This window comes from Argentina anserina, chromosome 1 (assembly GCF_933775445.1).
Source record: "Argentina anserina chromosome 1, drPotAnse1.1, whole genome shotgun sequence".
Lineage (NCBI taxonomy): Eukaryota > Viridiplantae > Streptophyta > Magnoliopsida > Rosales > Rosaceae > Argentina > Argentina anserina.
The window spans coordinates 11619524-11644600 of NC_065872.1; the positions used below are offsets into that span (position 1 = coordinate 11619524).

Genomic DNA, 25077 nt, shown 5'->3' on the forward strand with positions numbered 1-25077 from the left:
CAGAAAAATGACAAACCGAACATTAATATTAAATACAGAAATAGATATTTACCTACCAAGACAAACCGAAAATGACTTCCATTAAATTTTAGAAAAGCAATGCTTAAAGCCACACCAAATTACGAACCCTTAACTAAAGATATATAATTAATTTATGCATTAGTAAAGAAGGATTTATCGTCGATGGATATAACGTCTTCGATGAAGAGAGTTAAGAATTATGAAAATACTAGCTTGAATCGGCTTGTAATTCTTTCTAATATCTAACATAAAGAAGAAAATATCTAAATCAAAAGAGGTTTTTATCGTGTTGATTTCCAATTATATATACTTGTCAGTTGTTTTATATTGTTGTATAGAACACGATCCAGATAGCTAAGATTAACTCTCTCTTTTTAGTATGAAGTCAAGAAGATTTTATTCAGTAAGAGTACAAAGATAACTCACCCATAAGGGCTGATAATAAGAGTTATCCCATCTGACTCTTCAAACTTAGAAACAACTAAACTTACAAAACCAAAACATACACATATTTTTTTAATACTATTTATAGCACATTTATTCAGTTCCTAGTAAGACTTATTAGAAGATTGAATAAATGTCAATTAAGCCTCCTAAGCACTATGACTAGACTCAAACTATGTCAGATTGTGGATCATAAAGACCCAATAGAGCCAAAACCACACCACACGACAAGCATAAGCCAAAAAGCTGACCAAGGCCCAATCAGCCCAAAGCCCATCATGCCCAACTAAGTCCACTAGCCAAATAGTGTCGTTGTCATCGCACCCACTGTCGTCGCCACTTCTCCTCCAGCAGCTAATCCTCGTCTGACGACAAGAGGGAAATCAGTATGGTGCTCCAACCGAACACTACCACCTAAATCCGTCTCCACAGACCAAAACAAATCGACATCGAGGAGCTAGATCAATCCAAGCCGTCCCACCCTGGTTCGGGAGTGTTTTTTTTTCTTTTTATCAAACATGAGTCGTGGTTAGTTGATTTTGTGTAGACAATTTCACCTAGACATCTTGCTATTCTTGCGTGGGTTTGGCTGTTGTGCAGCGCTACATACCATACATACCGAATCGGACGGTGGATAGAGGGTGTCTTGAAATGCACGTGAGGCCTGTAAATGCATGAACGGTGGATTAGGAGCGCTGCATGCATGTAGCGCTGCACCATAGATGAAGAAAAACAATTGGATCTTTAGTTGATCGGTCGAACTTTCAAGGATAACAAATAAATCACATCCATAACTTTATTTTTATTTTTATGATGGAGAATGATGACTCTTTACCATTCATTAACTTCATTTTTTGCTTTGTTTGTCAACTTTGGGATTATTGAGGATAACAAAGCAAATAATTGAATAGTTTGATAGTCGGATGCTAACAAAGTGAATAATTTTGTCTTTATCTTTTACATATTGAACAGTTCAGTTCGTGCAGTAATTGTTCTTATTCGATATCCAAAGATTAATCAATTCGTATCATCTCAACAAACAAATTAGCTATCTGGTATGTGCTTAGGTAATGCAATTTACACCTACATAAAGTTGAGCAAGGTTGTATTAACTAAGACCAGAGGCCATTCAGTGTAATTACCAAGTTTATGTTATACAGTTTTGTCTGAATGTTAATAATTATATATCTGTTTCCTTTCTTCGTAATGCATTAGTACAATTCTTATGTTAAGTGCATCATATGAAGAATGTCAACCTGCTTAGAGCAAGTTCACCTTGGGTCTATCTTTAGAACCCTTTTAATTTATTCATCATGCATGTCAAGTTATTCAATGGCAGCTTAAAATGTGTCTACCTACAAGTTGACATTCTTGTAGTCTTCAGATACGACACTAAAGTCTAATTAGTAGGTTCTTTTTGGTGATTCACGACAGAGATTTAGCTAAGGATAACTACTTAGTCTAGTCCTTTCTCCCCATTGGAAAAGTTTCTACAACTATCCCTAGCTAGTTACTTCTCTTATGTAGACTTTAATCATCTCATTATGAATGATTAGTTTCCACGAGGATAGCTAACGACTATCCTTTACCAACAATACTTGACCAAGGAGAAAATTAATAATGTTCAAGAACAGCAATGATATATACCACTCAATAGAGTGTGTATCTACTAGGATCCCTTCACGAAGTCATCTAGAAAATAACCAGCAAAGACAATGAGGGAAATTTACACATAGAATCCACAAGTTTATGGTCAAACTTTTAGCTAAAGTTAAACTTATGCCTCAAGGGTCAAGTTTTCTTTGCCAAGTAAATGTGATTACTAATCACCCTTACATAATACAGATTACTTTTGTTTCATCTTCTTGTCGCGTAACTATCACAAGCAAAATAGTGTGGGATTTGATGTGTGTGAATTCGCATTATTATACGGACTCTAGCCTCTAGGGTTTAGCGAATTCTAAATTCAATATTAATATCATTTCATTACCTCATCGAACCATTAGATACGTGATGAGAACGTTTGATTTTGTATATCATTAAGCACATTATGCTCGATCAGTGTTTGATGTACTTTTTCCATAATAAACTAATTGCTGTGATCATACAATATTCATTTGGTATGAAATTTTGTGTATTCAAGTACTGATTGCCAGAGAATTCCAGCCGATCAAACCTTTTCTTCAAATGAATATTGTAAACTAAAATTCAGTGCAGAGAATTTCACCTTATCAATCACATATTGTCGTCACTTTTATGAGTTTGGTTTTGAAGAATATTAATTTCAAATATCTATTAATCACAAAGATAAATAATCTTTGCAGGCTGGATTTTTAAGGTTATAACCCGAACGAATAAATGAGACTCCTTACCTTTTAATGTATCACAATTTTTTTTTCTACGAACGCAAGATAATTTGTGAATTGAAAAGAGTTTGTTAATTGAAATTTGCAAACATGACTTACCCGCAAGTTAAATTCAATAATTAAATTGAAATTGTTCTTTTTTTATTGCCCAATTTCTAAATATGTTAGATACTAAAAAAAAATCTTTTATGGAGAAGCAACTGACTAACAATTACAATAATATAAAAATAATTATAAATATAGCCGACGAAATAACAAAATTAAAAGTAAGATTGTATGAAACTGAGAAAAATTACCTAGAACTCGCACAGTCCCGGTCGGAAAAAAAAATTTAGAAAACCTATAACTCTCTATTTCACTTGAACTTTTTACATAGATAATATTATTTTTATCTAAAATATATATATTAGTTATTTTTTTTCGGGGGCCTATCTAGGTTGAGGGTTCTAGGCGGCCGAATGTTAGGCCTAGCCCTATGGCCGGTCCTGATCATATGGCATCTCTTCAACATGCACACGTGTCTAAATCACTACTGATGAGAACTCAGTATCAATATCCAAAATGATCTAAACAAATCAACTTGTGCATTTCGACATTACATGCATACATCTTCGATGTGGGGACTAGAGGCCTTAACAGTTGACTTTCAATTTAGTTGTGAGGAAGAACCAGTCTCTGATGGTCACCATTGGAAGTTTGGAATCAATGTCATTTTCTTCCCTACGAAAATGTACCATCATGCACCATGCAACACATATAACATTGATGTAAACTATGTATAATATGGCATATATTAGGTATTATACCGTCTATATATAGTCAACGGATCCAAACTGATTATCATTTCTGAAGAACTAAGATAGTAAGATCACAATTAATAGAGTATACTCGTTTAAATTCTTTGAAGAAAGAAAGAATCTACTTGGAAATCATCCAGAGACTAGCTACGTACTCAACGCCGGAAAGAAATTAACCCTCTCTGAAACGAAAAACAGCCGCCAGCCGGTCAAGACACGATAGTAACAATACCCGAAAATTCTTTTGGATCCAGATGCACGACCCCATAGCACAACACATTGCCCACAATATTTAAAACAAAAACAAAAACAAAAACTTCCGGTTTCCTTATGCGAAAAAAACACAATGAAATCAATCCGAATCGGATAACATTTCTAAGCTTCATAAAAGTTTGACAGACGGAAACAAAACCATGGATTCGTCTATGGTGCAGCGCTCCATACCATACATACCGAATCAGACGATAGATAGAGGGTGTCTTAAAATGCACGTGGGGTCCATGTGATGTATGAATGGTAGATTAGAAGTATGTATTATATGCAGCGCTCCACCATAGAATTTCCCATAAAACCATGGTCACCAAATAAAATTACACATCAACAAAAATCACCAAAACAAAACACAAACCTTCTGTAGTCCAAGAGGACCACAATCACCACATGGTGAAGAAAACAGCCATTCAGAGCAGTTGAGCACTCAACATTCCTCTTCACGCTTTTCCACATGTTCCCTCGTCACCAGAACCCCAAAAACGTCACGGATCAAATTTACCTACGCCGCCACGGTCAAAATTCAGTGACACACAGTAAAAAATGAATAATTATAAAAGCCCAGAACAGAATTCAGAAAAGTCCACCACCTGCTTCTTCTTCTCCTAAACTCCTTTACACTTTTTTCGATGACCTTCTCCGGCGACTGTGCACATCACTGAAACCGAGGCTCCGGTAATTTATGTCGGACACCGACGTTGTTTCTGGCACGTTCCGGGCGCTGGTGGAGAGCGCGGACAGGAAGTTCGCGCGTGTGCGCGACGTGCCGGCGTACGGGCGCGTGCACAACCAGCACTATTTCCACAAGGTGTTCAAGGCGTACATGCGGCTGTGGAAGTACCAGCAGGAGAACCGGGCGAAGCTTGTGGAGGCCGGCCTGAACCGGTGGGAAATCGGCGAGATTGCGAGCCGGATCGGGCAGCTGTACTTCGGGCAGTACATGAGGACGAGCGAGGCGAGGTTTCTGGCGGAGGCGTACGTGTTCTACGAGGCCATACTGAGCCGGCGGTACTTCGAGGGAGGGTCGAAAGGTGGTGGTTTGGGGAAGAAGGATCTTGGAGTCCGGTTCAAGGAGCTGAGATTCTACGCCAGGTTTTTGCTTGTGGCGTTGATTTTGAACCGGACCGAAACGGTTCAGCTGCTCGCCGAGCGGTTCAAGGCTCTGGTGGATGACAGCAGAGCCAATTACCGGGTTAGTATTCGTTTTTTTTTAACTTGACAGTAGAAAATGGAAATCTTAAAGTCTAATATTACTTTTTTGTTTGTTATAAGCTTCATCGATTCTTTGATTTGATAGTGGAATGTAGAGTTTGTTAGGATTATTGGTGTAGTGAGTTATGCAATGATCATTATGATGATTTGGTGTTATTTAATGCCGTGGCGAGTGAATATGATCTGTCACCGAAGACAGATGGGGAGTGCTAGGCTGTAAGGAAAACGGAATAAAGAGAGGTGATGTGCATTGTTTAATGGAAACTGGTAGCTCTAGCTGAGTTTTTACAGTGGTGGGGAAGGCGACCCACCGAAGTAGAGGTGACAAGTGGGCCGAAAAGATCCCTATTCCGTTATTGTAATGGGCAGGTTGAACATAGATATTTTAGCCCATGGGCTCGGCCCGGCCCAGTCACGATAAATGTATGGATCGACCCATTAAACACATAATTTTATATTATATATAAATATTTAAACAATTATATAATGAGAATTGAATATTAAAAACCTTCTACATATAAATTTCTTGATTATTTCATTATTTTAATTATATTATGTCATAAATATTATCAAAGTAGTGATAAAAAGTCATAGTTTTGACATATGTAACATTTTAGAAATAAGATTATCAAATGTGTTGTAGCATTTTATTTATTTTACTATCCTAAATAGTTATAGAAAACAAATATTTTAATTACACAATTTTTTTAATATTAATTGTGTGTTATAATGCTAATGGGCCGGGCCCGTGCATGGCTTAATATTTAAACAAATGGGTCGGCCCGAGCCCAACACGAAAAATAAATGGGCCAGCCCGAATACGGCACAGGCATGGTTTTGGCCCGCTTAACACCGAAGTGGGTAGGTCTCATAATTCTCAACGTTGAGACTTGAGGGATGAGTGAAAGCATATAGAAACCTGATTCAGTGTGGGGGTCGCTTTGCGATACTTATCTGCTTGTTTTTTGAAGTGGAGTGACATATTACTCAAAGGCAGACTCAGTTGAAATTACATGGAATGGTTAGTGTAGGACTGAGAAATTCAGACTTTATGTGGAATTGTTAGTTATAGAATTGGTTCCAGTGAATGAGACGTGTTGGACATTAGGATTCCAACCGCCTGGAGGGATCCAATGAACGGAAACAGACTCGTGTGGATTAGTCTGGAGTGATGGAATATATACAGAGACATAGTGACCACTTTAGGATTTTGTGATTTTGTGAGGTGCAAGAGCTGTCACTAGAATACTAACATGTTTAATGAAGCAATGTGAAGTTGAACTTTTGAACTTTTAAAGTTCTTACTTTCTCCTCAGATAGTAGATACTCCTTAAATAAAGTTACATAACTGAAGCAACTAAAACTTTATCATGTGAAAGTTATTCAGATCTTTACTGACTTGATGGATTATGTAGGTATATGCCATGTGTGTTGTGGTTTTGTGTCTCAATTAATTTTATTTTATTTTTGCATTCTTCCCACAAATTATTGCATATTTCTTTCTGAGGTATCTGCATGATTTTGGACATTGGAGTTATCTTTTCTCAGGAAACTAATTTTAAAGAATGGAGGCTAGTGGTGCAAGAAATTGTGCGATTTATGAAAGTTGATACGGCATTTATGAATGTCAGGCCATTGCGATACTCAGCCATGTTTGATTCACATCCAGCGTCTCTCCCATATGTGGCTCGTTTCCATGCAAAAAGGGTTCTAAAATTTCGGGATGCACTGCTGACGAGCTATCACCGGAACGAGGTGAATAATCTTCTTATTTGTCACGCTGTTGGTTGTTGGTCTGAATAAATTGCAGATTATAGCAATGTATAGCTGTCAGGGAAGGAAACTTTTTTAAGTTCATGCACTCTGACTTGCAGGTCAAATTTGCTGAACTTACATTGGACACGTATCGAATGCTGCAGTGTTTGGAATGGGAGCCTAGTGGATCTTTCTACCATAAGCGCCCTGTTGAATCAAAAGAGAATGGCTCTTTTATAGAGCACTCTGGGGCTTCTGCGGCTTCTGGAATCATTGATATGAACTTGGCTGCAGATATGACTGATCCAAGTTTACCTCCAAATCCAAGGAAAGCAGTTATCTATCGTCCATCTGTGACACATTTGATAGCGGTTAGTATTAAGACCAATGCTTTTCATTTTAATGGCAGTTTCCTTATTCAGTTTGTAAGAGTTAAATTACGATGTAATATACCAGGGCGTGCCTCTGCAGCAGTGGATATCAATATTTCATGGAACTCAAGTTTCTACGATGCATGAGCATGGACACGGACATGTGACATTGAAAATGATAATAAAAATTGACTAGGGATGGCAAATATAGGATAGAGACAAAGTTTTGGTTAATGATTTTTAATAATTGTTTCACATTTATATATTGTAAATTTAATATTTAGAAAAAAAAGGTAGTACGTGACCTAGCATGCGTGGGGTTTGGGCAATGGTATGTTTGAGTTATTTGTTTGAGTCAGCTCTATCATGTAGTAAAATTAGAGCCCTCAGTGAAAAGGGTGTTGCTTGTTGAACTGGTCTTTTATGTGCCTGTGATGGGATGAAAGGATAAGGTGTGTTAATTGCATCTGGATAGGGTGGGTTCCTCAACTATATGTTAAACAATTTCAACTGAAATATGGGATATATTCATTTTTCAAAGTGAATCTAAACTGGCAGACTTATGTGTTAATAATGAATTGGCAGGTGATGGCTACAATATGTGAGGAACTAGAAGCGGACTGTGTCATGCTACTGTACCTGTCAGCCTCAGGTGATTTTTGATGTTCATAGGACGAAAATTAACTCGGAATTTCTTCTCATGTCAGGCTAATGAACTCGATCAATCGTGCAGGGACGGCTAGTTGTAGTAACGTTAATCAACTTTACAACTCTGGAGGATCACAGAAATCATCAAGAAATAAAGTTCCTCTCCAAAATCAGAATACGTATCGGCCTGAATCTTGTAATGGCAAGGCAGAGTCAAGTGGCTATTATGATAAGTATCTGTGGTTTGGTGCTAGAGGAAATGGCGGTAGGTTCATAGATTGAATGACTATTCCAGTTTGTTTTATTGTGAGCATTTGCATTGTTGTTCCACTCTTACATCCGCTCCTTTTTATTTCAGGTGAGAATAACCTATACCCAGGAGACATAATTCCTTTTACTCGCAGACCTCTTTTCTTGATAGTTGATAGTGACAACAGCCATGCATTCAAGGCAGGTTTGTCAAAACTTGTGCATGACTTTAGACACAGAGTTTGCTATTTAAATTAGAACTACTGAGCCTTTATCACCCTAATGCAACTCTTATGCATTTTCTTACTTCCCTTTTGATGGGATTGGAGAAGTTTTGTCCAATCTGCTTACTGTGTTACCAGATGTTTGATAAGATGTTTGATCTGCATTAGCCTTGTGTTTGTTAGCCAAACTATTAACATTAGATGAATGATTTCAGGTTTTACATGGTGCCGAGAGGGGAGAGACAGCTGCTCTGCTTCTCTCACCTTTGAGACCAGCATTCAAGAATCCAGCTGATGCCGATTTAACGCAAAACGGAAGTCAGTTCACCTTTTTCTTGACTGCTCCTCTCCCAGCATTCTTCCAATTAGTTGGCCTGTCCTCTTCTGATACTGCAACAGTAAGTAGAACTTTCAAGACCAGTCGGTCCAAACAAAAGAAACATACTGAAAAGTTAAACTTATTGTACTTCAATTGTGTCATAATTGTTTCAACTCATCTGTTCTGATTTTAGGACATCTATACTGGTGCTGAGAGCATACTTTCTGATGCCTTCTCTAAGTGGGAAGAAATACTCTGTACATCAACAACAATGGATCTGGTGTGGGCACAAGTTATGTCTGATCCATTTCTTCGGAGACTTATTCTAAGGTACTTATCATTCTGCATCTTATATGGCAACAAATCTTTGTTTCTGTGATAAACTGCTATGATATAGATCTCCTGGATTGTTTGTTACAATAAAGAATCTGCTCACAAGATGTGTCCTTTTCCAGATTTATATTTTGCAGAGCTGTGCTTTCGTTCTTCTGTCCTCCAGAAGACAGTGAGCAATATCTGCCCATTAGCCTACCCTTTCTTCCCAATTCTGTCTCTCCAAATACTGAAGTGATGCAGTCTTCGATTTTCCGACTTGCAAAGCACCTCAGAGTTCAAGACTGTTTTAACTTTGACGACACGTGAGTACTTCATTAGGAACTCAACAATTAGCGTAGGAGGATTGTACTATACCGTTACATCTTCTGGGATTTGTCTTGTCAATTTGGCAGGCTGGCAAGCTTTGTCAATCAATTAGCTTGATTTAATTTGAGAAGATTATATTGGTTGATATTCCGGAAGTAGGGGGAGGCGGATACATGAGGCAGTTGCTTATGCTTCTTCTATTGCCAATATGCAGCATTGCCGTGCCTTCATGATGTATGGCAGCATGTTTTGGTTATGTTGGTGTCTGATTATTTATAGGTCGTGTGATTTGCCAGGTGAATCTTTAGAGCTTGTTTCAGTTTACTTATAGTTGTCAATACCCTTGTACAAGAAAATCAGCTAGAGAAAGGAGTCTAAATTATAGTTGTGGAATTTTTTTCTTCACGGTTAGTGGTAGTTTTTCGTTCTTGTCGAAGCTGCTGAATAATTAGATGTATAAAACAGTACAGAGAAATGCCACTCCAGATCGAATTTGATTCGAGGTTTTGGGCTACTGGGTATTTTGGCTGGTATTTATTATTGCTGGTCTTTTTACCAGGGTATTTGTACAAACGGCTTGATTTGTTCTTGATAGCAGATTTTTTTTCTTCTCTGATCATGTTGATGACAGCTCTTGTTAATTCTACAGTTCCTCTATCTTACTCGAACCTGGATAAATAAATCTGAAAGAATCCAAAAACTACATATTGAGTAATTGAGGTTGTGTGCACGCTCAATAAGGTATAAGAATTTAAAATTTAATCGATATATTTTAAAGAACAAATTATAAAATAATACAAATTTTTTATCATAAATTAGAAAAAATCACCATTTATTTCTCAATTATAAAAATGTCATCTCAATTGATTAGAAATTAGAAAATAGTAACTTTTAAAATATTTTCTCAACAATTTTACCTTTTCTTCTTTATAATCTTTTCATTTTTTTCATTATTCTTCTAATTTTGATCATAACTTTGTCGTTCGGCAATGTATTTGAGAATGGTTGGTACCATTGAAAAGATCTATCTCTCCTCTTTCATTTGATATTATACCCACCCTGAATCGATCATCGTACAAGGCGTAACAACCCTCGCAAGGGGCTGCCGCCGTCGCTGTGCATCACCGGGGAAACCAGACTTGAAGGTTCTCTAATTTTAGTTATTCTCTTAATTTTGAGCATAATCATACAATTTTCCTTTGAATTTTAACATAATTTCACATATTTAGACATTTCATCTCGGCATGTCACACCCCCACTGTCACACTACCTATAACACCCATTGTCACACCTCATGTCACACTACCTATTATATTAACTGTCACACCCCTTATCACACTAACTATCACACATTCTGTCACATTACTTGTCACACTCATTGTCACACTACCTATCACAGGCGCTGTCAAACGCGTTGTCACACCCGCTATCACACTACCTGTCACACTACCTTTCACACTAACTGTCACACCCATATCACACTAATTGTCACACCCTATGTCACACTGTTTTTATATGACTATGTTGTGACAAGAAGAAGAAGAATGATTAGAAATAACAAATTTTTGTCTACTGTTATATGATCTTGAACTTCTCAAATCAACTCATACAATCCAAATATTGACATTAATGTGATGTCACATCCTCACCCACACTACCTATCACACTAGTTATCTGGCTGTCACACTACTTATCACACAAACATTGTTATGTGACAGGTGGTGTGACTCCAATTGTGACAGACGTTGGGACTACTATTGTAACGAAAATAGCTTCATTACCATAGAATTTTGAAGGGGTAAGATTTTGGCTTTCTAATGGGTACCCAGAAAACTACTATGAGCACTCATATCTCCACATATCAGAGAAGATTGATGGTTGTCGGCAACACACATCAACACAATCTTCTTTGACCTAGCCCAACCCAAACCAACCACTAACCATCGCCTCAATGCCTCACCTCCTCCTTTGCCCTTCGTTTTCAGATTTGCAAGATTTGTGTATCCTGTCGCCGGTGATTCAAGCAACGAAAACATCATCGTCCAGTTGCAACCTGCCAGACTAATGAAGACCAAACGTAGCTGGACTGCCACCCAACACTGCTGCTACTCTACTGAAGCACCGATGATGACCCATCCCAGCTCTTAAGGACCATATTGAAGTCCGTGAAGTGAGGCACGCACGTCGGTGCTTCGGTGGCCAAGTCGTCGCAAAAGCCGGTGGTTACGTCGGTGTACGGTGACCTTCCTTTTTCAGATTAGATTGGAGCAGTTTGGAAAGACGACATTGATGGAACCCTAATCCAGTTCCCCATGACGCTGTCTGCAAACACGCCAACGACGGGAGGGGGATAAGGTTCACCTTTTTAATCGGCTCGCGATTGAAATAGATAAAAAGCTGTGTGATCAGTGGTATTTTGTAAATAATCACCAATTCAGTGGCAACACTATAAGAGATTTAAGAAACTGATTTTTTTCTTTCTAATTTTAAAATCTTACTTAAATTTTTTTATAAATACATGTATCATGATTTTTTTATAAGAAGCCCCATTTTAAATTCATTTTCGACTCAGAATTTTAAATTGATATATGATAAAATGACGTAACTTTACAATGGTTTTAGTTGACAAAACCACTTCTTTTTATAATAGTATAGATAATAGATAGTGGTGTTCTTTACATCATTGTATGCTTATTGCAATTCTGAATTTAGGTTACAAACTTGATATATTTTGTAGTTTCATTAAAATGCTCGAGGGTAATTGTTCAGGTGGTTTTATTTGCACCTTGAAAATTACTATGCATACTTCCCTAGTTTTTCTACTCTTATTTAGTTTTGTCAACCCATATAAAAAGACATATAAGGACAAAATAAATATAAAAAGAAGAATTTTCTGAGCTCCAATATTTTGCTCCCTCTATTGACCTCTTTCTTTTCTTTCTTTTCACTTTCTACAAACAGATTGATGCAAAAAAGATTTCATATTATTGTTTTTCAATCTACTTTCCCTTCCATTGTAAGCATCTTGGATTCTTGGTGATGGTTTGAGCTGTCAATTGTTAAATCGAGGTCTTTTATCATGCTTTATGGGCGAACGATTCAATATTACTATCTTGATCACCTGTTGGAGTTAAAGGAAAAATGGTATACTCATCAGCCTCCATGTTCTTACATAATTACAAAACCTTTCTCTCATCAATAGTACCGCACAACAGTAAATAATTTCCTTCATATGGCAGCAACGCAATGCTTAATTCCTTTTGGGTGGCGTCATGTCCTCTTCTTAGGACATTGAACCTTGCATGCATATTTGCAGCTAATATCTTTGATCTCATCACTTTGTGCAATAGTGAGGATCAAGATGAGACACAGTGGGGACAAAACCACGACAATTCCTGTTGTTTCACTTGAACATTTTTTGTTCTTATCTCCCCTTAATGACGGGAAGACTGTCTCATCAAAATGATATTCCACATATCTAGCGAAAAAAGAGATCGCTTGTCAAAGTTGCAATATAGTGGACTATCTGGATGCTCGTCTCCAATAAGAACACTCATGCACATTAATTGGCTTCACCATTATGCGATGGTGCGTCGAAATTTGGCACGTAGGTTAATCTAGTTGAGCTCAAGGATTGTACATCCGTGTCAATTATGGCGAGCTTAAGTATTTCGATCCTTCGATGTTATGGATTGTAATTTTTTTGATAATGATTAAGGTGATAGCCAAGAACTAGTAAGTAATAACTTGTGTATGCAAAAATTACATTACCTTAAACGGAAAGATTGGTGCGCATTACAATTTACCAATATCAAGACTAGTACTTTAGTCATTTTCCGTGAGACCAAGTGGGTTTGTAACTAGCATAAGTAACATTAGTTTTAGTAGTGAATAGTGTGATGACACGTGACCAGCGTGTCGACACATCAACCAACACCATAAATTATCTAAAGTGTCCGCAAGTTGGTTGAATTAATCTACACAATTTTCGTTGGATTCAATCATTGAACATAGTGAGAATACATGTCATTTGCATAGGATGATCTCAATCCAAATTTCTTTAAGAGATCGATAAGCTTTGAATGATTAGCTTTACATACCTAATCACAATGGATATAAGAAGCATAATATGGTGTTAGTGCATATACTTGTTGTTGGCACCCTTACTAGTATATAGCTAGTATGGCATGCCACCGAACATAAGCATCGCTCCCAAGGAGGATCTACAAGTCACTATGTGGCTCAACCATGATATTTATAGCGTACCTCGTCATACAAGCTTTCAAATGATAGTCGGAATTCACCAAGACACCACCGGGAAGTCACATTTCCGGCTTCATTAAGATGGCTCCATAGTAAGCCTAGAGGGGCACTTGTCCCACATTGAAGAATATGTAAAGAAGAGGGGTTCCCTCACCTATAAAAGGGAACCCTCATCCCACTTATAAGGGAGCGAACCACTACTTGTATAACTTAAGACTATTTGCCTATACTAGTGGATTCAAGTGGACGCAGCCTACCCCGAGGGAGGTGAACCACTATACTTCTTGTGTCAAGCTAACCCTCATTAATAAGCTAACTAAGTGTATTAGCCTCCATGGTAGTCTTACATTAACATTGGCGCCGTCTGTGAGAAGCAATAACAAAGAGTTTTGTCGCTCACCACATAAATTTTCAACGTTTTAAATATTTTCCCTCATCTCGTGAGATTTACGGAGTGCATCAAGGATCAAAAGTCTTATTCCATCGTCTGAGTCCATTAAAATCAACAAGTTCGCATGGGAAGAGTAGTGTAATTAAGAGGTTGCACGTCAAGTGCGCCGCACGTTCTCCCCAATCAAAATCAAAGATAAGTTTCTAAACCAATTTAAAGTTTGATTGCCTTGGTTGCAGCATAGTAAGGATAAGGCATGATTAAACAAGATGAAGGCCAAGGCAAAATGCACTCCACCATGCACGACAAACAAAAGGCCATGCACCAACACAAAACCTCAGCTGCGGCGCAACGAGCTAAGCTCAATAACAACTGTGCTAAGGCACCAATCTCTCTTATTTGCTGATAGCGTCACCACAACATAACGTAATTATAATCATTATGATGCACCTATAATTATAGATGAACTTTCTTGCCAAGAAGTAACCGCAGCGCAAAAAAAAAAAGGGTTCAGAATCAATTAGTCTGCAACAATCGAGCAAAGGGAGCCATGAAGTTTTGAAACTTTGAAGTTTGAACCAATGCGGTGAATGTACACCCCGCTTGGATGGTGCCCACCACTAGCTTCAATTTCTTGAAGCACCAACATTCAAACATGAGGAAGCACCGCCAAGGTACAATCAAGGCAAAGCAAGGTCAGAGTTAGAACCAACTAAGCAAGTAGCAACACGCCATGCAACATGCATCCATTCCAGTTTTGCACCGTCGATCTTGAAAAGAAAATCCTTGCGCCAGACCTCGGATTGCTAAGCTTCATTATCAGCTCCGGAATTAATGCTCAGGGCGCCATGGTTTGAAATCGATAGATACGCAACGACGTGATGGGTATGATCATCATCCAAGCACACTGCAATGGAGTCGATCCGCATCTCACCATCACCGGAGACTCGAGCGTAGCGCAACACCAATCCGACCCCACAAGGCTAGTTGAGCTTTCTAACGCAACACCGGAATCACGCAACGAACCACACAACGCCAAGAACAACCAATGCGGCGTCGAGCATAACGTATAGAATGAGGTTTGGAAAAGAGTAAAAAAGTTGATGCCAATCCGCTCTGGGCACCCAACAATCATGCGACGCTAACAAAGGGCCATGAAACTCTATGGCTCGTTGAGCTTAACTCCACGACCGATGGCACAAATTCAGTCTACGCCGCACCTCGACAACACCCCAACGTTGGTATTGCGCAAAAACACAACAACACCCATCCTCCACACCACCAAGGGCGTAGCTCCAGGGACTTCTTTGGCGTTACACAATGCCACGGTGCGACGTCCTCTACTGACCGTTGATTTAATGAACGTATTGCATCGTAACAACGCCAAGCAAAATATTAAAAATCGAACCACGTATATCTCGATTAATATTTGAATATTCTCATCATTTCATTGAGAAAAAAGTCATAACCTTGGTTGTGTGTCAACGATTACATCAAAGTCTTGTCCAATCCAAATGTACTTCAATACCGAAGTTTAATTAAATTTTGGGCATATATAATATCCATTATAATTATATCTTGAAAAATTAGTGGCAGACTATAAATGAAGTCTGAAACATTTTGAATTGACCTAGATTTGTGTCGCTTTTGAAAATGAGGAGTTTTCTCCTTGAAGTTTAATATTGAATATACTTTTTCAAATTGCCGTAGTCTCATTATTTTATACTCATTTTGTAAGAGGGCATTTCATTGCTCATGTCATATCTCATATGCATGTTTCAAACAATACATTGTTATCAAATACCATTGATCAATTTATATGAACCTACATGTTCATAATATTTTCCCATTGCTTTAGGGTTATTACTTCTTTATTATCCATAGTTCGTTCGAAGAAAACTTCTTTGTCTTGAGAGACATTTCTTTGTCATTCATGATTTGAATTATGCTTCTAAGTTACGTGCAGAAAAACATGTTTGTATAATTCGATCATGGTTGAGCCTTGGTTGGCTTGTAGGGGAAGTTGGAACTTAAATTCTTCAGAGTCCAATATATAAAAATCATGTTGTGCTAGTTTAACCAACTGTAGATAGAGTACGAGACTTATTAGTTTCGCAGTCTAGAATTCTAAATAGACTCACACGAAAATTAAACATACCAAGATACATTATGGCCACTTTGGAGCTTTATAAAGTTGCTTTATCACAATAAAAATATACAATTTAATTAATTTCCAAAAAATACAAATCGGATTGCAAGACCAAGAATTGCAATGGTCATATTTTTCGATGCTTTATGAAAATACTGTATCACAGAAATATGTTTGTCCATTTTTCATGGCAATGCTCTTGAAATTTCATTATCATGGCAATGCTCTTGAAATTTCATTATCATGGCAATGCTCATTGCATATAACATGCTAAATCCAATTATTATAAAAATTATGTAGACATAGTATGCAACAAATAGAGCATATCATTTAATATAGGTAAATGATATAGCAAAATTAAGCACTATACACAAAATAATTTGCTCACATATACTTAATGTGATATGTAAATATATTGTAAGTTTACCAAATAAACTGCGTATTAAGCAATTTTGTGATCTCGTGATTTTAAATTGCTCGTCACGTGGTCATGAATAAATCACATGAAAATAATAATAATATTTACATGATTATTTATTTTAACGATTACATATTAATAGTTTTTTTTCTTCGACCTCAGTATATAATTAGTAATTTTAGAAGCGTGGCTAGAATTCTTCCACTCGTACCCGGTCCCGTTTGAAAAAAAAAATGTCATGTCCAATTGAGTGGAACTAATAGCTTGACAATTTTGACCCCAAGAAAGTTGCAAATGGTCCATTCAACTAAACTAGAGCGTGTAGTTCACTAATCCCATTTATGTCCCCCACGATCCGCGTCATGGAGTTAATTTAATCAAAACACTCTTTACCCACCAATAGGAAATGAGCATTAGTCCCCCACGATCCGCGTCATGCCTTTAACCCCTCATCAACTCCGTCCATTCAAACCGAGAAAACACAACTAACCCCCTCCTTCACCGTTAGATATAATTTAGAGAAAACACACGGATAGTAAATCCCCACCGTCCGTTCCTAAACGGCATTCAGAACCCCGGCCTCTATATATACGCCTTAACCTTTTCAACGTTCAAATCTTTTAGTTCATTTCGATAAAGAAAGAAAGAAAGAAAGAAAAAGAACGAAGCGAAGCAAAATCTGAGGTACGACTTTTTCTTCCATTATCCGAATTAAATCTAATTTAATTTAATTTTCTCCGAAAGCTAGACTAGGGTTAGGGTTTCGTAATTTTCTGAAGCTTATGGTCTTGATTTAGCGTTTCTGTAGCGATTCGTAGTCTCTGTAGATTCTGATTTAGGGTTTCGTTAATTTTTGGGGCTTTCTTGTATGCTGTTTGTATAATCTGGATTAGATATGACATGTCGAGTAATTGTGTTTAGTCTTGTGGTTTAGATCTGTTCTTGCTATGGGTAGGATAAATTTGTAGGTAATTTCTGGCAAATTGTGCTGCTGGTTTGAATTGGTTTTCGTATGAGCAAATTAGGATTGTAATTTGATGATGATTTATGTTAAGACGATATCGATTGGGTGTTTCAGATGGCCCGTACTAAGCAAACTGCTCGTAAGTCGACCGGAGGAAAGGCTCCGAGGAAGCAGCTCGCCACCAAGGTTTGTGTGCTTACGAATTTGTGAATTCCTTTGTTGTTTATCGGTTGTGATTCTTGTTGTTTATGTTATGTGATTATTGTTTTGTTACAGGCTGCTCGTAAGTCTGCTCCCACTACTGGAGGAGTCAAGAAGCCCCACAGATACCGCCCTGGAACTGTTGCTCTCCGGTGAGTTGATCGCTCCCTGTTTTGCGTAATTCAAGTTTTGATTATCTTGGTTTCATTTATGCTTATTTGTGCTGCGATTGCTGATATGGTGATGCATTGTGTTTGTGTAGTGAAATCCGTAAGTACCAGAAGAGTACTGAGCTTCTGATCAGGAAATTGCCATTCCAGAGGCTTGTTCGTGAAATAGCCCAGGACTTTAAGGTATCTAACTAAACACTGTCAAATGATGCGACTGTTTGTTGGTTTAGTTCTGTTATCAATGGATCTGTGTTAACCATTATGTCCTTGTGTTTTGCAGACTGATCTGCGTTTCCAGAGCCATGCAGTTCTTGCCCTGCAGGAGGCTGCTGAGGCTTACCTGGTTGGTCTCTTTGAGGACACCAATCTCTGCGCCATCCATGCCAAGCGGGTTACCATCATGCCCAAGGATATCCAGCTGGCTAGGAGGATCAGGGGTGAGCGTGCTTAACTGACTCACTGGCTATGTTGGATGTGGTGGCTGCAGGCGGAAGGCTGTGATGTAACAAATGCTGAATGGGATTGGAAGGCGGTGTTTTTGCTTGGTTAATTTGTTAAGTCAGCTCAGTTAGATAGGCTGTAGGTTTGGTCCTAGTTCTAGTGAATATCCTTATAGGCAAGACACTAGTAATGGTGCTTTGGGTGGTTTGTTTGTAGTATTGGAACCTACATTTTGTTGGTCCTTTGTTAATTGTGGTATTTTGTTATTTTGGTTGTCTGCAGCTTCACCAATGGGTATTGAACAACTTATATCTCATCTAATCTAGTACACTGTTTGTTATGTCTATTTGTTCAAAAAAGATTATAATGTGCATTCACTGTGGAATGTGTAATAAAGATGCATATTATTGTGCTTATATTTGCTGTGATGTTTTCTGCAAATTCTTAGAATCCTGACATAGCCAAAGACACGGTTTCCGAGTCTTTAACATGCTGCTGTATCCCAGAAACCGTTTTTTTTTTGGATCCTTCCAGTACTGGGTTTGTGGATGATGTTCTGTTTGTCGAAATTCAGTTTAAGACTAGCCGAACTTATCAGCCTAGATCTGTTCATATTTGGAACACTGGCGCCCCAGAAAGACTTATATGATTGACGGGGATAATCTTAAACAAGGTTGTATACTTGTAGCACAAATATCCCCAATAGTAAACAGTAGTAAACTAGTTTCGATATAGGGCTTGGAAATTTAATCATCCTTGTCCGTCACTGTACTGAAAGTGATTATGCTGATCTGGGCTGATGATACTCTTTAAGAATCCCGTCCGTTCGATTTCAGTTCGTTGTTACAGAACCCAGTTGGTCAAGCTTTTCTCAACTCGAGATGTATACGCCTGCGACCTCAAGATTGGCTCTTTGTTTCGAGCAGGTCAAATTGAAGACGCTCGCCAAGTGTTCGACCAAATGCCCCAAAGAGACGTGGTCACATGGAACGGTCTCATTACTGGGTACTGGAAAAATGGCCACTTTCAAGAATCAAAGCGGCTGTTTGAAATGATGCCTATCAGGAATGTGGTCTCCTGGAACTCGATGGTAGCCGGATTTGTCGAGAATGGAATGGTTGATGAGGCTTTCATATATTTTAAAGCCATGCCCAAGAGGAACACTGCTTCTTGGAACGCTATGATATCTGGGCTTTTGAAGTGTGATCGGGTGGAGGAAGCTAGTAGGCATTTTGAGAAGATGCCTTGTAGGGATGTTGATTCTTACACTGCAATGATTGATGGGTATGGGAAGAGAGGAGAGATAGAGAAGGCTAGGGGGTTGTTTGATGTCATGCCTCGGAGGAATCAGGTTTCGTGGACTGTGATGATTAGTGGGTACGTGGAGAATGGGAGGTTTGATGAAGCGTTGGAATTGTACAAACGGTTGCCGGAAAAAATGTGGTTGCAATGACTTCTATGATAATTGGGTACTGTAAGGAGGGTAAGGTGGAAGAAGCTAGAGATTTGTTCGATGAAATTCAGTTCAAGGATGATGCCTGTTGGAATGCTATGCTAACGGGTATGCTAATTATAGTTCAGTAGTCCATTAAGAAAACCATCTTTGGGCAGTGCGTGTTCATGAATGATGACGTAGTGATGTCTGCTCGCTCTAACAAAGAGAACAAAGATTGAGAAGCACCAGTCTCATTACCAAAAAAAAAAGAAAAAAGAAAAAAAAGAGAAGCACCAGTCTCTAGTTATTGTAGTACACGTTGAGATTTGGATTGAGTACTCCTAATGTAGTTCAATTTTATCTGCAGTAATTTGATATATCGAGATATTTTCTATGATGTTAAAATCATTTTCCTAACACCTTTTTTAAATACTTGGCTTGACCGTTCCCACTCATTTGTCATCCTCATTTTATTTGCAGGCTATGCACAAAGTGGCAGGGGAGAGGAAGCACTGGAGCTACATTTACAAAAGCTCAAGATTGGTTTACATCCGGACAACTGGACCCTTGTTTCTGTTCTTATGGCCTGTTCTACTCTTTCATTACTGAAGGATGGAAGACAAGCTCATCTGCTCATTATTAAACACGGCTTCGAATCAAATGTTTCCATATGTAATGCTTTGATTACCATGTACTGCAGATGTGGTGCAATTCTTGACTCTGAATTAGCTTTCTAGAAAATTGATAGTCCAGACCTTGTCTCATGGAACACCATTGTTGCTGCATTTTCTCAGCACGGTCTCTATGGGAAGGCTATTGCTTTTTTCAACCAGATGAGGCTGAGTGGCTTTGAACCAGATGGCATAACATTTCTCAGTATCTTATCTGCTTGTGCTCGTGCGGGAAAGGTGAATGAGAGCACAGATTTGTTCGAATCAATGGTCAATAGTTATGGTATTTCTCCCACGCCTGAGCACTATGCTTGCTTGGTTGATGTATTGAGTCGAGCAGGTCAGTTAGAGAAAGCTTGCAAGATGATCCAAGAGATGCCATTTAAAGCAGACTTTGGGATATGGGGTGCTCTTCTTGCAGGTTCTAGTGTTCATTCAAACGTCTAGGGGAACTGGCTCCTAAGAATATGCTAGATTGGATCCTCTGAATTCTGGGCCTTATGTCATATTGTCCAATATGTATGCAGCTGCCGGAAAATGGAATGATGTTGTTAGAGTAAGGAGTTTGATGAGAGAGCATGGAGTCAAGAAGGAAAAGGCATACAGTTGGACATAGATTGGGAATAAGGTGCACAATTTCATTGGAGGGGACATATCGCATCCAGATGTTGATGAGATTTATTTGGTGCTCAAGAAGATCAGCCTGCATATGGCTGCTGCTTATAATTTTGCTGACATCAGTGATTTCATGAACTTTTCTTGTTGACCATCAGAAGGACACTATCACAATTTTTAGAAGTATGAAGGGTACTGTTTGATATGTCTTGTGGACTAGTTGATGATTCGGAAAGGCTCAAACGAGCTGCAGACCAAGTCCGATAGGTGCAATCAAAATTCAGGCGGGGATGCGTCCATGAATGTTCTTATAAACAAAAAGATGGTCAGATGAAGCTTCATCTATAAGTTATCTATCGATTTTCTTCTCCAGTTCCGGGTTGGAATGAAGAAACATTTACAATGGCAAGACTAAAAGACCAATTCTTTTATATTTCTGTGTAACTATCACCTTGTTGCCAATTTGAACACAACAGACTCCAAAGACTACATGAGCCGCCCATAGGTTAGTCTTAGATTGAAATTGTTTATATCTGCAGAAAGGTCAATATTGTCAATCTCCACAGAGTTCTTCCAAACCCGCAAATAGGCTTATTTTGTGGAAAACCCGCCAACCTCGGACTTGTTCTCCAAAACCAATCTATGTTTGTAGCTAGTCACCTTCTAAAAATAGAATAACTCCTGCTGCAACATTCATCAGTATTGCACATCGAAATCGAGGCCGAGGTACTTTGTTTATCTTGCATTCTTCTTGTAATTTCCAACACTTTCTTCCTCTGCAAGGCTCTATTGTCTTTTCTTTAAACCTTTATCATCTGAGTTGATAGGGTTTCACCTTCATTGTAACTCTCTCCATCCGTTAGTTCAGGCCTTCAGGATTCAATCCGTGATATATTCAGGTTTTTCTGATCTGGGTTGTCGAATTAGGACCAAAGAAACCTTCTTTGGTCAAATTACGAGACCATTTCTGCATCAAAACAATCACTCATAAGATACAAATATATAGGTACTTCTTCTTTTCCATATTCTTATCTTTACAAATAAGAACATGTTGTATTCCAATTTATGTAAGTCTGTTTTAGGATGAACATGACATATATCTTGAATTCTTGAATATTATTTTCCTTTTTTAACGTTTTGTATTGCATTTTCATTCTGATTGATAATGGGTGGTAAACGTAGATTGTTGGAGCTTGGACATGCAGAAAAAAATGGAGCAATCTGAAGAGAAAAATCCCAAGATCAAGGAGCAATTGCTTGCAGTAGAAGTAGAGAGAGATCGAGCCCTTGATGAACTAAGAGAGATGAAAAAGATGGCACAGGAGGCTAACATGCGGCTTAGTGAAGCATTGTCAATTCATAATGTCAAAGAGGTGAATTCTGTGAACGAGTTACTGTCTAATGCAAAGCTAGAACTGAAAAATAAAGAGGAGAATATAGAGTTGTTGAAAGTTGAAGTTGGAAAGGCCAAAGAATTGGAGCTCAAACTGGAAGAGAACGTAAAAAATGCGGAGGCCAACAAGAAGGTTTTACTGTCTGAGAGCAAGGAACGAATTCAAGAATTGCAGCAGAAACTGACAGAGTATGTGAAAACCTCAGAGTCTCAGAGAAAGGCTTTATTGTCTGAAAAAGAAGACAAAATTCGGGAATTGGAACTCAAACTGGCAGAGAACACGGAAACCTCAGAGGCTCACAGGAAGGCTTTATTGTCCGAAAGTGCAGAACGGATAAGGAAACTGGAGGTCACGTTGGCAGAGAATGTTGAAACCAATGAGGCTCAGTTGAAGGCTTTGTTTTGCCAAAGTGAGGAAAGAATTCGGGAACTCGAGATGGAAATAGACAAAAGAAGGACATCAGAAGCAAGAACCCTTGATTCGTTGATCGCACAAACAAATCAACTGGAGCAAACCAAGGTTTTACTTGAAGAATCAAAATTTGAAATTGACTCTCTTCAAAAGAAATTGGAGAGATGGGAAGAGGAGTCCGTGCAGAGCAGTGAGCTTAGCACATCTCATGTTCAGGACAGCCATGATACTAATACTTCCAGCAGGGATGATTTAGAGAGTCTCCAGTCCGAGCTTCAGTTGACGAAGGAGAATCTAGCTGATAGTCAAAAGAAGGAGCAGATTGCCTCTTCGAAGGTTGAGATATTACATGAGGAGATACGTGCACTAAAACACGAGCTGAAGTTGACATCCAAAGCTGAAGAAAATGTAAAAAAGGCAATGGATGATTTGGCTATTGCCCTAAAAGAAGTTGCCACAGAAGCCAATCAGTTGAAGGCCGCACTGCAGACGACCAAAGCGGAGTTAGAGCAATCAAGGGCACAAGAAGAGCATTTGAATCTGATGCTAAAGACCAATGAGGAAGATTTTAAGTTGGTGTTGGATGAAGTAAGGAAAGAAGCTGAGAGGCACAAAAACACTGCTGCCAGGTTGAAAATAGAACATGAAGAGACGGTTCTGGCATGGGGTGGGAAGGAAACCTGCTTTGTTGACTGTATCAGAAGAGCAGAAGAGGACAGACAAGCTACACAGCAGGAGAACTATAGGTTGCATGAGCTGCTTCTCACGACAGATAACAAGGCGATGCTGTCAAAGGAAGAAAATAGTAAATTGCGTGATATACTTAAACAGGCATTGAATGAAGCAAATGTTGCCAAAGAAGCTGCAGCCATAGCTCAACTTGAAAATGCTCAGCTTAAAGATAGCCTGGAGGAAAAGGAGGAGGCATTGAATATCCTCACCCAAGAAAACGAAAATTATAGGGTGAATGAAATTGCTGCTCATGAAAACATTAAGGAGTTGAAGCGGTTGCTTATTGAATCGTCACAGAAGGATGGCAAGAAAGAGGAAAAAGAGAAACCGCCGTTAAGGGATGTAAAAAAGGAGTCCAAGGATAAAACACCTACAAAGGAGTTGAAGAAGGAGACTAAGGACTCAAAGAAAGAATTCCGGGACAAAACACCTACAAAGGAGGATAGTGGCAAGGATGACAAAGAGAAAACCTCAGAGAATAAGGAGAAAGAGGCTGGAACCATACTTGGCAAAGTTTTCAGCTTCAGTCTCAGGGAGCTCAAAGTCTCTCACTCACACGATGATGTTGTTCATGTTGTTCATCATGACGACAATGATGATGAGATTGAAATAGACGAGGCTCTCAAAGGCTCAATATTTGAGGTACAGTCTCCCGGCTCTGCAGTTCATCACCGTAGAACTTCTTCTGCATTCACAGAAGATGGAGAACCCCTCCATCCGGAGGATTTTGATCATTTAGATGGGACTCATGCTGAGAACTCAAGAAAGAAGAAAGCCTTGCTAAGAAGATTTGGGGATCTTATAAAGAGAAGTACTGCTTATTCCTACACGAAAAAGGAGCCATCACCGGATCCCAAACTATTGCCGGACACAAAGAAGGAGCCTTCACAGGATCTCAAGAAGGAACCTTCACTGGATTCCAAGGAGCACTCACATGATATCAAGAAGGATGCATTACCAGAGTAGATAACCTGTATGTTTTCACTGCAATTCAAGTTTCTATATCAAGTAGTTTAATCTGATTTTACTGTATCCTCAAAAGTATATTGTAGCACATGAATCCAGTCCTGCTCTAGTTCTAGAGAACGTACTGCACATATGACCAATCCAGTTCTGCGAAGACCCCTGTGATGTTTTTCTCTTATTATTTATTTTCAATTGTTCATAAACATTTTCCGGGCTTCACCAACAGTATCAAACTCGAACCACTATGACACGTTTCCATACTTGGAATGCAAAAAAAAAAAAAAAAAAAATCATGAATCCGAGACATTTAAAATGGAATAGGAAAAAACCTGTGTGAGAATGATTTCTAAACCCGCGTCCCCCTTTGTTGAGAGCCACACCAATTCCGATTCCTTCATGTGTAAATACGCAAATGACTAGTTTTACTGGGTTAATTCCGATCTCTGTGTAACACATAATTATCATTCTTTCCGATATTAAATAAGTAAGCAATCACAATCGTGAAACAACTCATTATTGCAACATGAGTTCCGTGCTA

The 25077-nt window shown here is 38.6% G+C and overlaps 6 protein-coding genes across 8 annotated transcripts in view; all 6 read left to right on the forward strand.

Moving 5' to 3' along the window:
- Positions 1 to 25077, forward strand: part of LOC126788398 (lanC-like protein GCL1) — a 252730-nt gene that overhangs the window by 218740 nt on the left and 8913 nt on the right. The window lies entirely within an intron of this gene.
- Positions 4490 to 9926, forward strand: LOC126787828 (uncharacterized). Of its 2 annotated transcripts, XM_050513774.1 has the most exons (10): positions 4490 to 5090; positions 6659 to 6865; positions 6985 to 7236; positions 7822 to 7888; positions 7970 to 8149; positions 8243 to 8334; positions 8573 to 8755; positions 8870 to 9006; positions 9132 to 9314; positions 9405 to 9926. In XM_050513774.1, exons 1-10 carry the CDS (start codon positions 4581 to 4583, stop codon positions 9433 to 9435), a joined length of 1842 nt encoding a protein of 613 aa, XP_050369731.1. In that variant the 5' UTR covers positions 4490 to 4580; the 3' UTR covers positions 9436 to 9926. The 2 variants fall into 2 exon arrangements, 1 of the variants encoding a protein (XP_050369731.1); XR_007671295.1 differs by lacking the exons at positions 9132 to 9314; positions 9405 to 9926 and having other exon boundaries at positions 8243 to 8338.
- Positions 17139 to 18680, forward strand: LOC126789343 (histone H3.3). Its single transcript, XM_050515521.1, has 5 exons — positions 17139 to 17223; positions 17618 to 17689; positions 17780 to 17856; positions 17967 to 18057; positions 18155 to 18680. The coding sequence occupies exons 2-5, from the start codon at positions 17618 to 17620 to the stop codon at positions 18323 to 18325; spliced, it is 411 nt and encodes a 136-aa protein (XP_050371478.1). The 5' UTR covers positions 17139 to 17223; the 3' UTR covers positions 18326 to 18680.
- Positions 19065 to 19768, forward strand: LOC126789088 (pentatricopeptide repeat-containing protein At2g35030, mitochondrial-like). Its single transcript, XM_050515182.1, has one exon. It carries the CDS (start codon positions 19115 to 19117, stop codon positions 19766 to 19768), a length of 654 nt encoding a protein of 217 aa, XP_050371139.1. The 5' UTR covers positions 19065 to 19114.
- LOC126787592 (WEB family protein At5g16730, chloroplastic) lies at positions 19752 to 24674 on the forward strand. Of its 2 annotated transcripts, XM_050513563.1 has the most exons (4): positions 19752 to 19876; positions 20231 to 21762; positions 21936 to 22042; positions 22219 to 24674. In XM_050513563.1, exon 4 carries the CDS (start codon positions 22236 to 22238, stop codon positions 24537 to 24539), a length of 2304 nt encoding a protein of 767 aa, XP_050369520.1. In that variant the 5' UTR covers positions 19752 to 19876; positions 20231 to 21762; positions 21936 to 22042; positions 22219 to 22235; the 3' UTR covers positions 24540 to 24674. The 2 variants fall into 2 exon arrangements, with proteins under 2 accessions (XP_050369520.1, XP_050369442.1); XM_050513485.1 differs by lacking the exon at positions 19752 to 19876 and having other exon boundaries at positions 21746 to 21762; positions 21905 to 22042.
- On the forward strand, positions 19774 to 21037 carry LOC126801841 (pentatricopeptide repeat-containing protein At4g02750-like). The gene is made up of 4 exons (XM_050529311.1): positions 19774 to 19876; positions 20231 to 20422; positions 20504 to 20842; positions 20949 to 21037. Exons 1-4 carry the CDS (start codon positions 19774 to 19776, stop codon positions 21035 to 21037), a joined length of 723 nt encoding a protein of 240 aa, XP_050385268.1.

Coding starts and splice junctions, on each gene's coding strand:
- LOC126787592 (XM_050513563.1), top strand. CDS start 22,236: ATGCAGAAAAAAATGGAGCAATCTGAAGAGAAAAATCCCAAGATCAAG.
- LOC126801841 (XM_050529311.1), top strand. CDS start 19,774: ATGATAATTGGGTACTGTAAGGAGGGTAAGGTGGAAGAAGCTAGAGAT. Junction 19,877..20,230: donor TTGGAATGCTATGCTAACGG/GTATGCTAATTA, acceptor TTTTATTTGCAG/GCTATGCACAAAGTGGCAGG. Junction 20,843..20,948: donor ATGGGGTGCTCTTCTTGCAG/GTTCTAGTGTTC, acceptor ATATGTATGCAG/CTGCCGGAAAATGGAATGAT.
- LOC126789343 (XM_050515521.1), top strand. CDS start 17,618: ATGGCCCGTACTAAGCAAACTGCTCGTAAGTCGACCGGAGGAAAGGCT. Junction 17,857..17,966: donor CCTGGAACTGTTGCTCTCCG/GTGAGTTGATCG, acceptor GTGTTTGTGTAG/TGAAATCCGTAAGTACCAGA. Junction 18,058..18,154: donor AAATAGCCCAGGACTTTAAG/GTATCTAACTAA, acceptor TGTGTTTTGCAG/ACTGATCTGCGTTTCCAGAG.
- LOC126787828 (XM_050513774.1), top strand. CDS start 4,581: ATGTCGGACACCGACGTTGTTTCTGGCACGTTCCGGGCGCTGGTGGAG. Junction 7,889..7,969: donor ACTGTACCTGTCAGCCTCAG/GTGATTTTTGAT, acceptor TCAATCGTGCAG/GGACGGCTAGTTGTAGTAAC. Junction 9,007..9,131: donor CTTCGGAGACTTATTCTAAG/GTACTTATCATT, acceptor GTCCTTTTCCAG/ATTTATATTTTGCAGAGCTG.
- LOC126789088 (XM_050515182.1), top strand. CDS start 19,115: ATGATACTCTTTAAGAATCCCGTCCGTTCGATTTCAGTTCGTTGTTAC.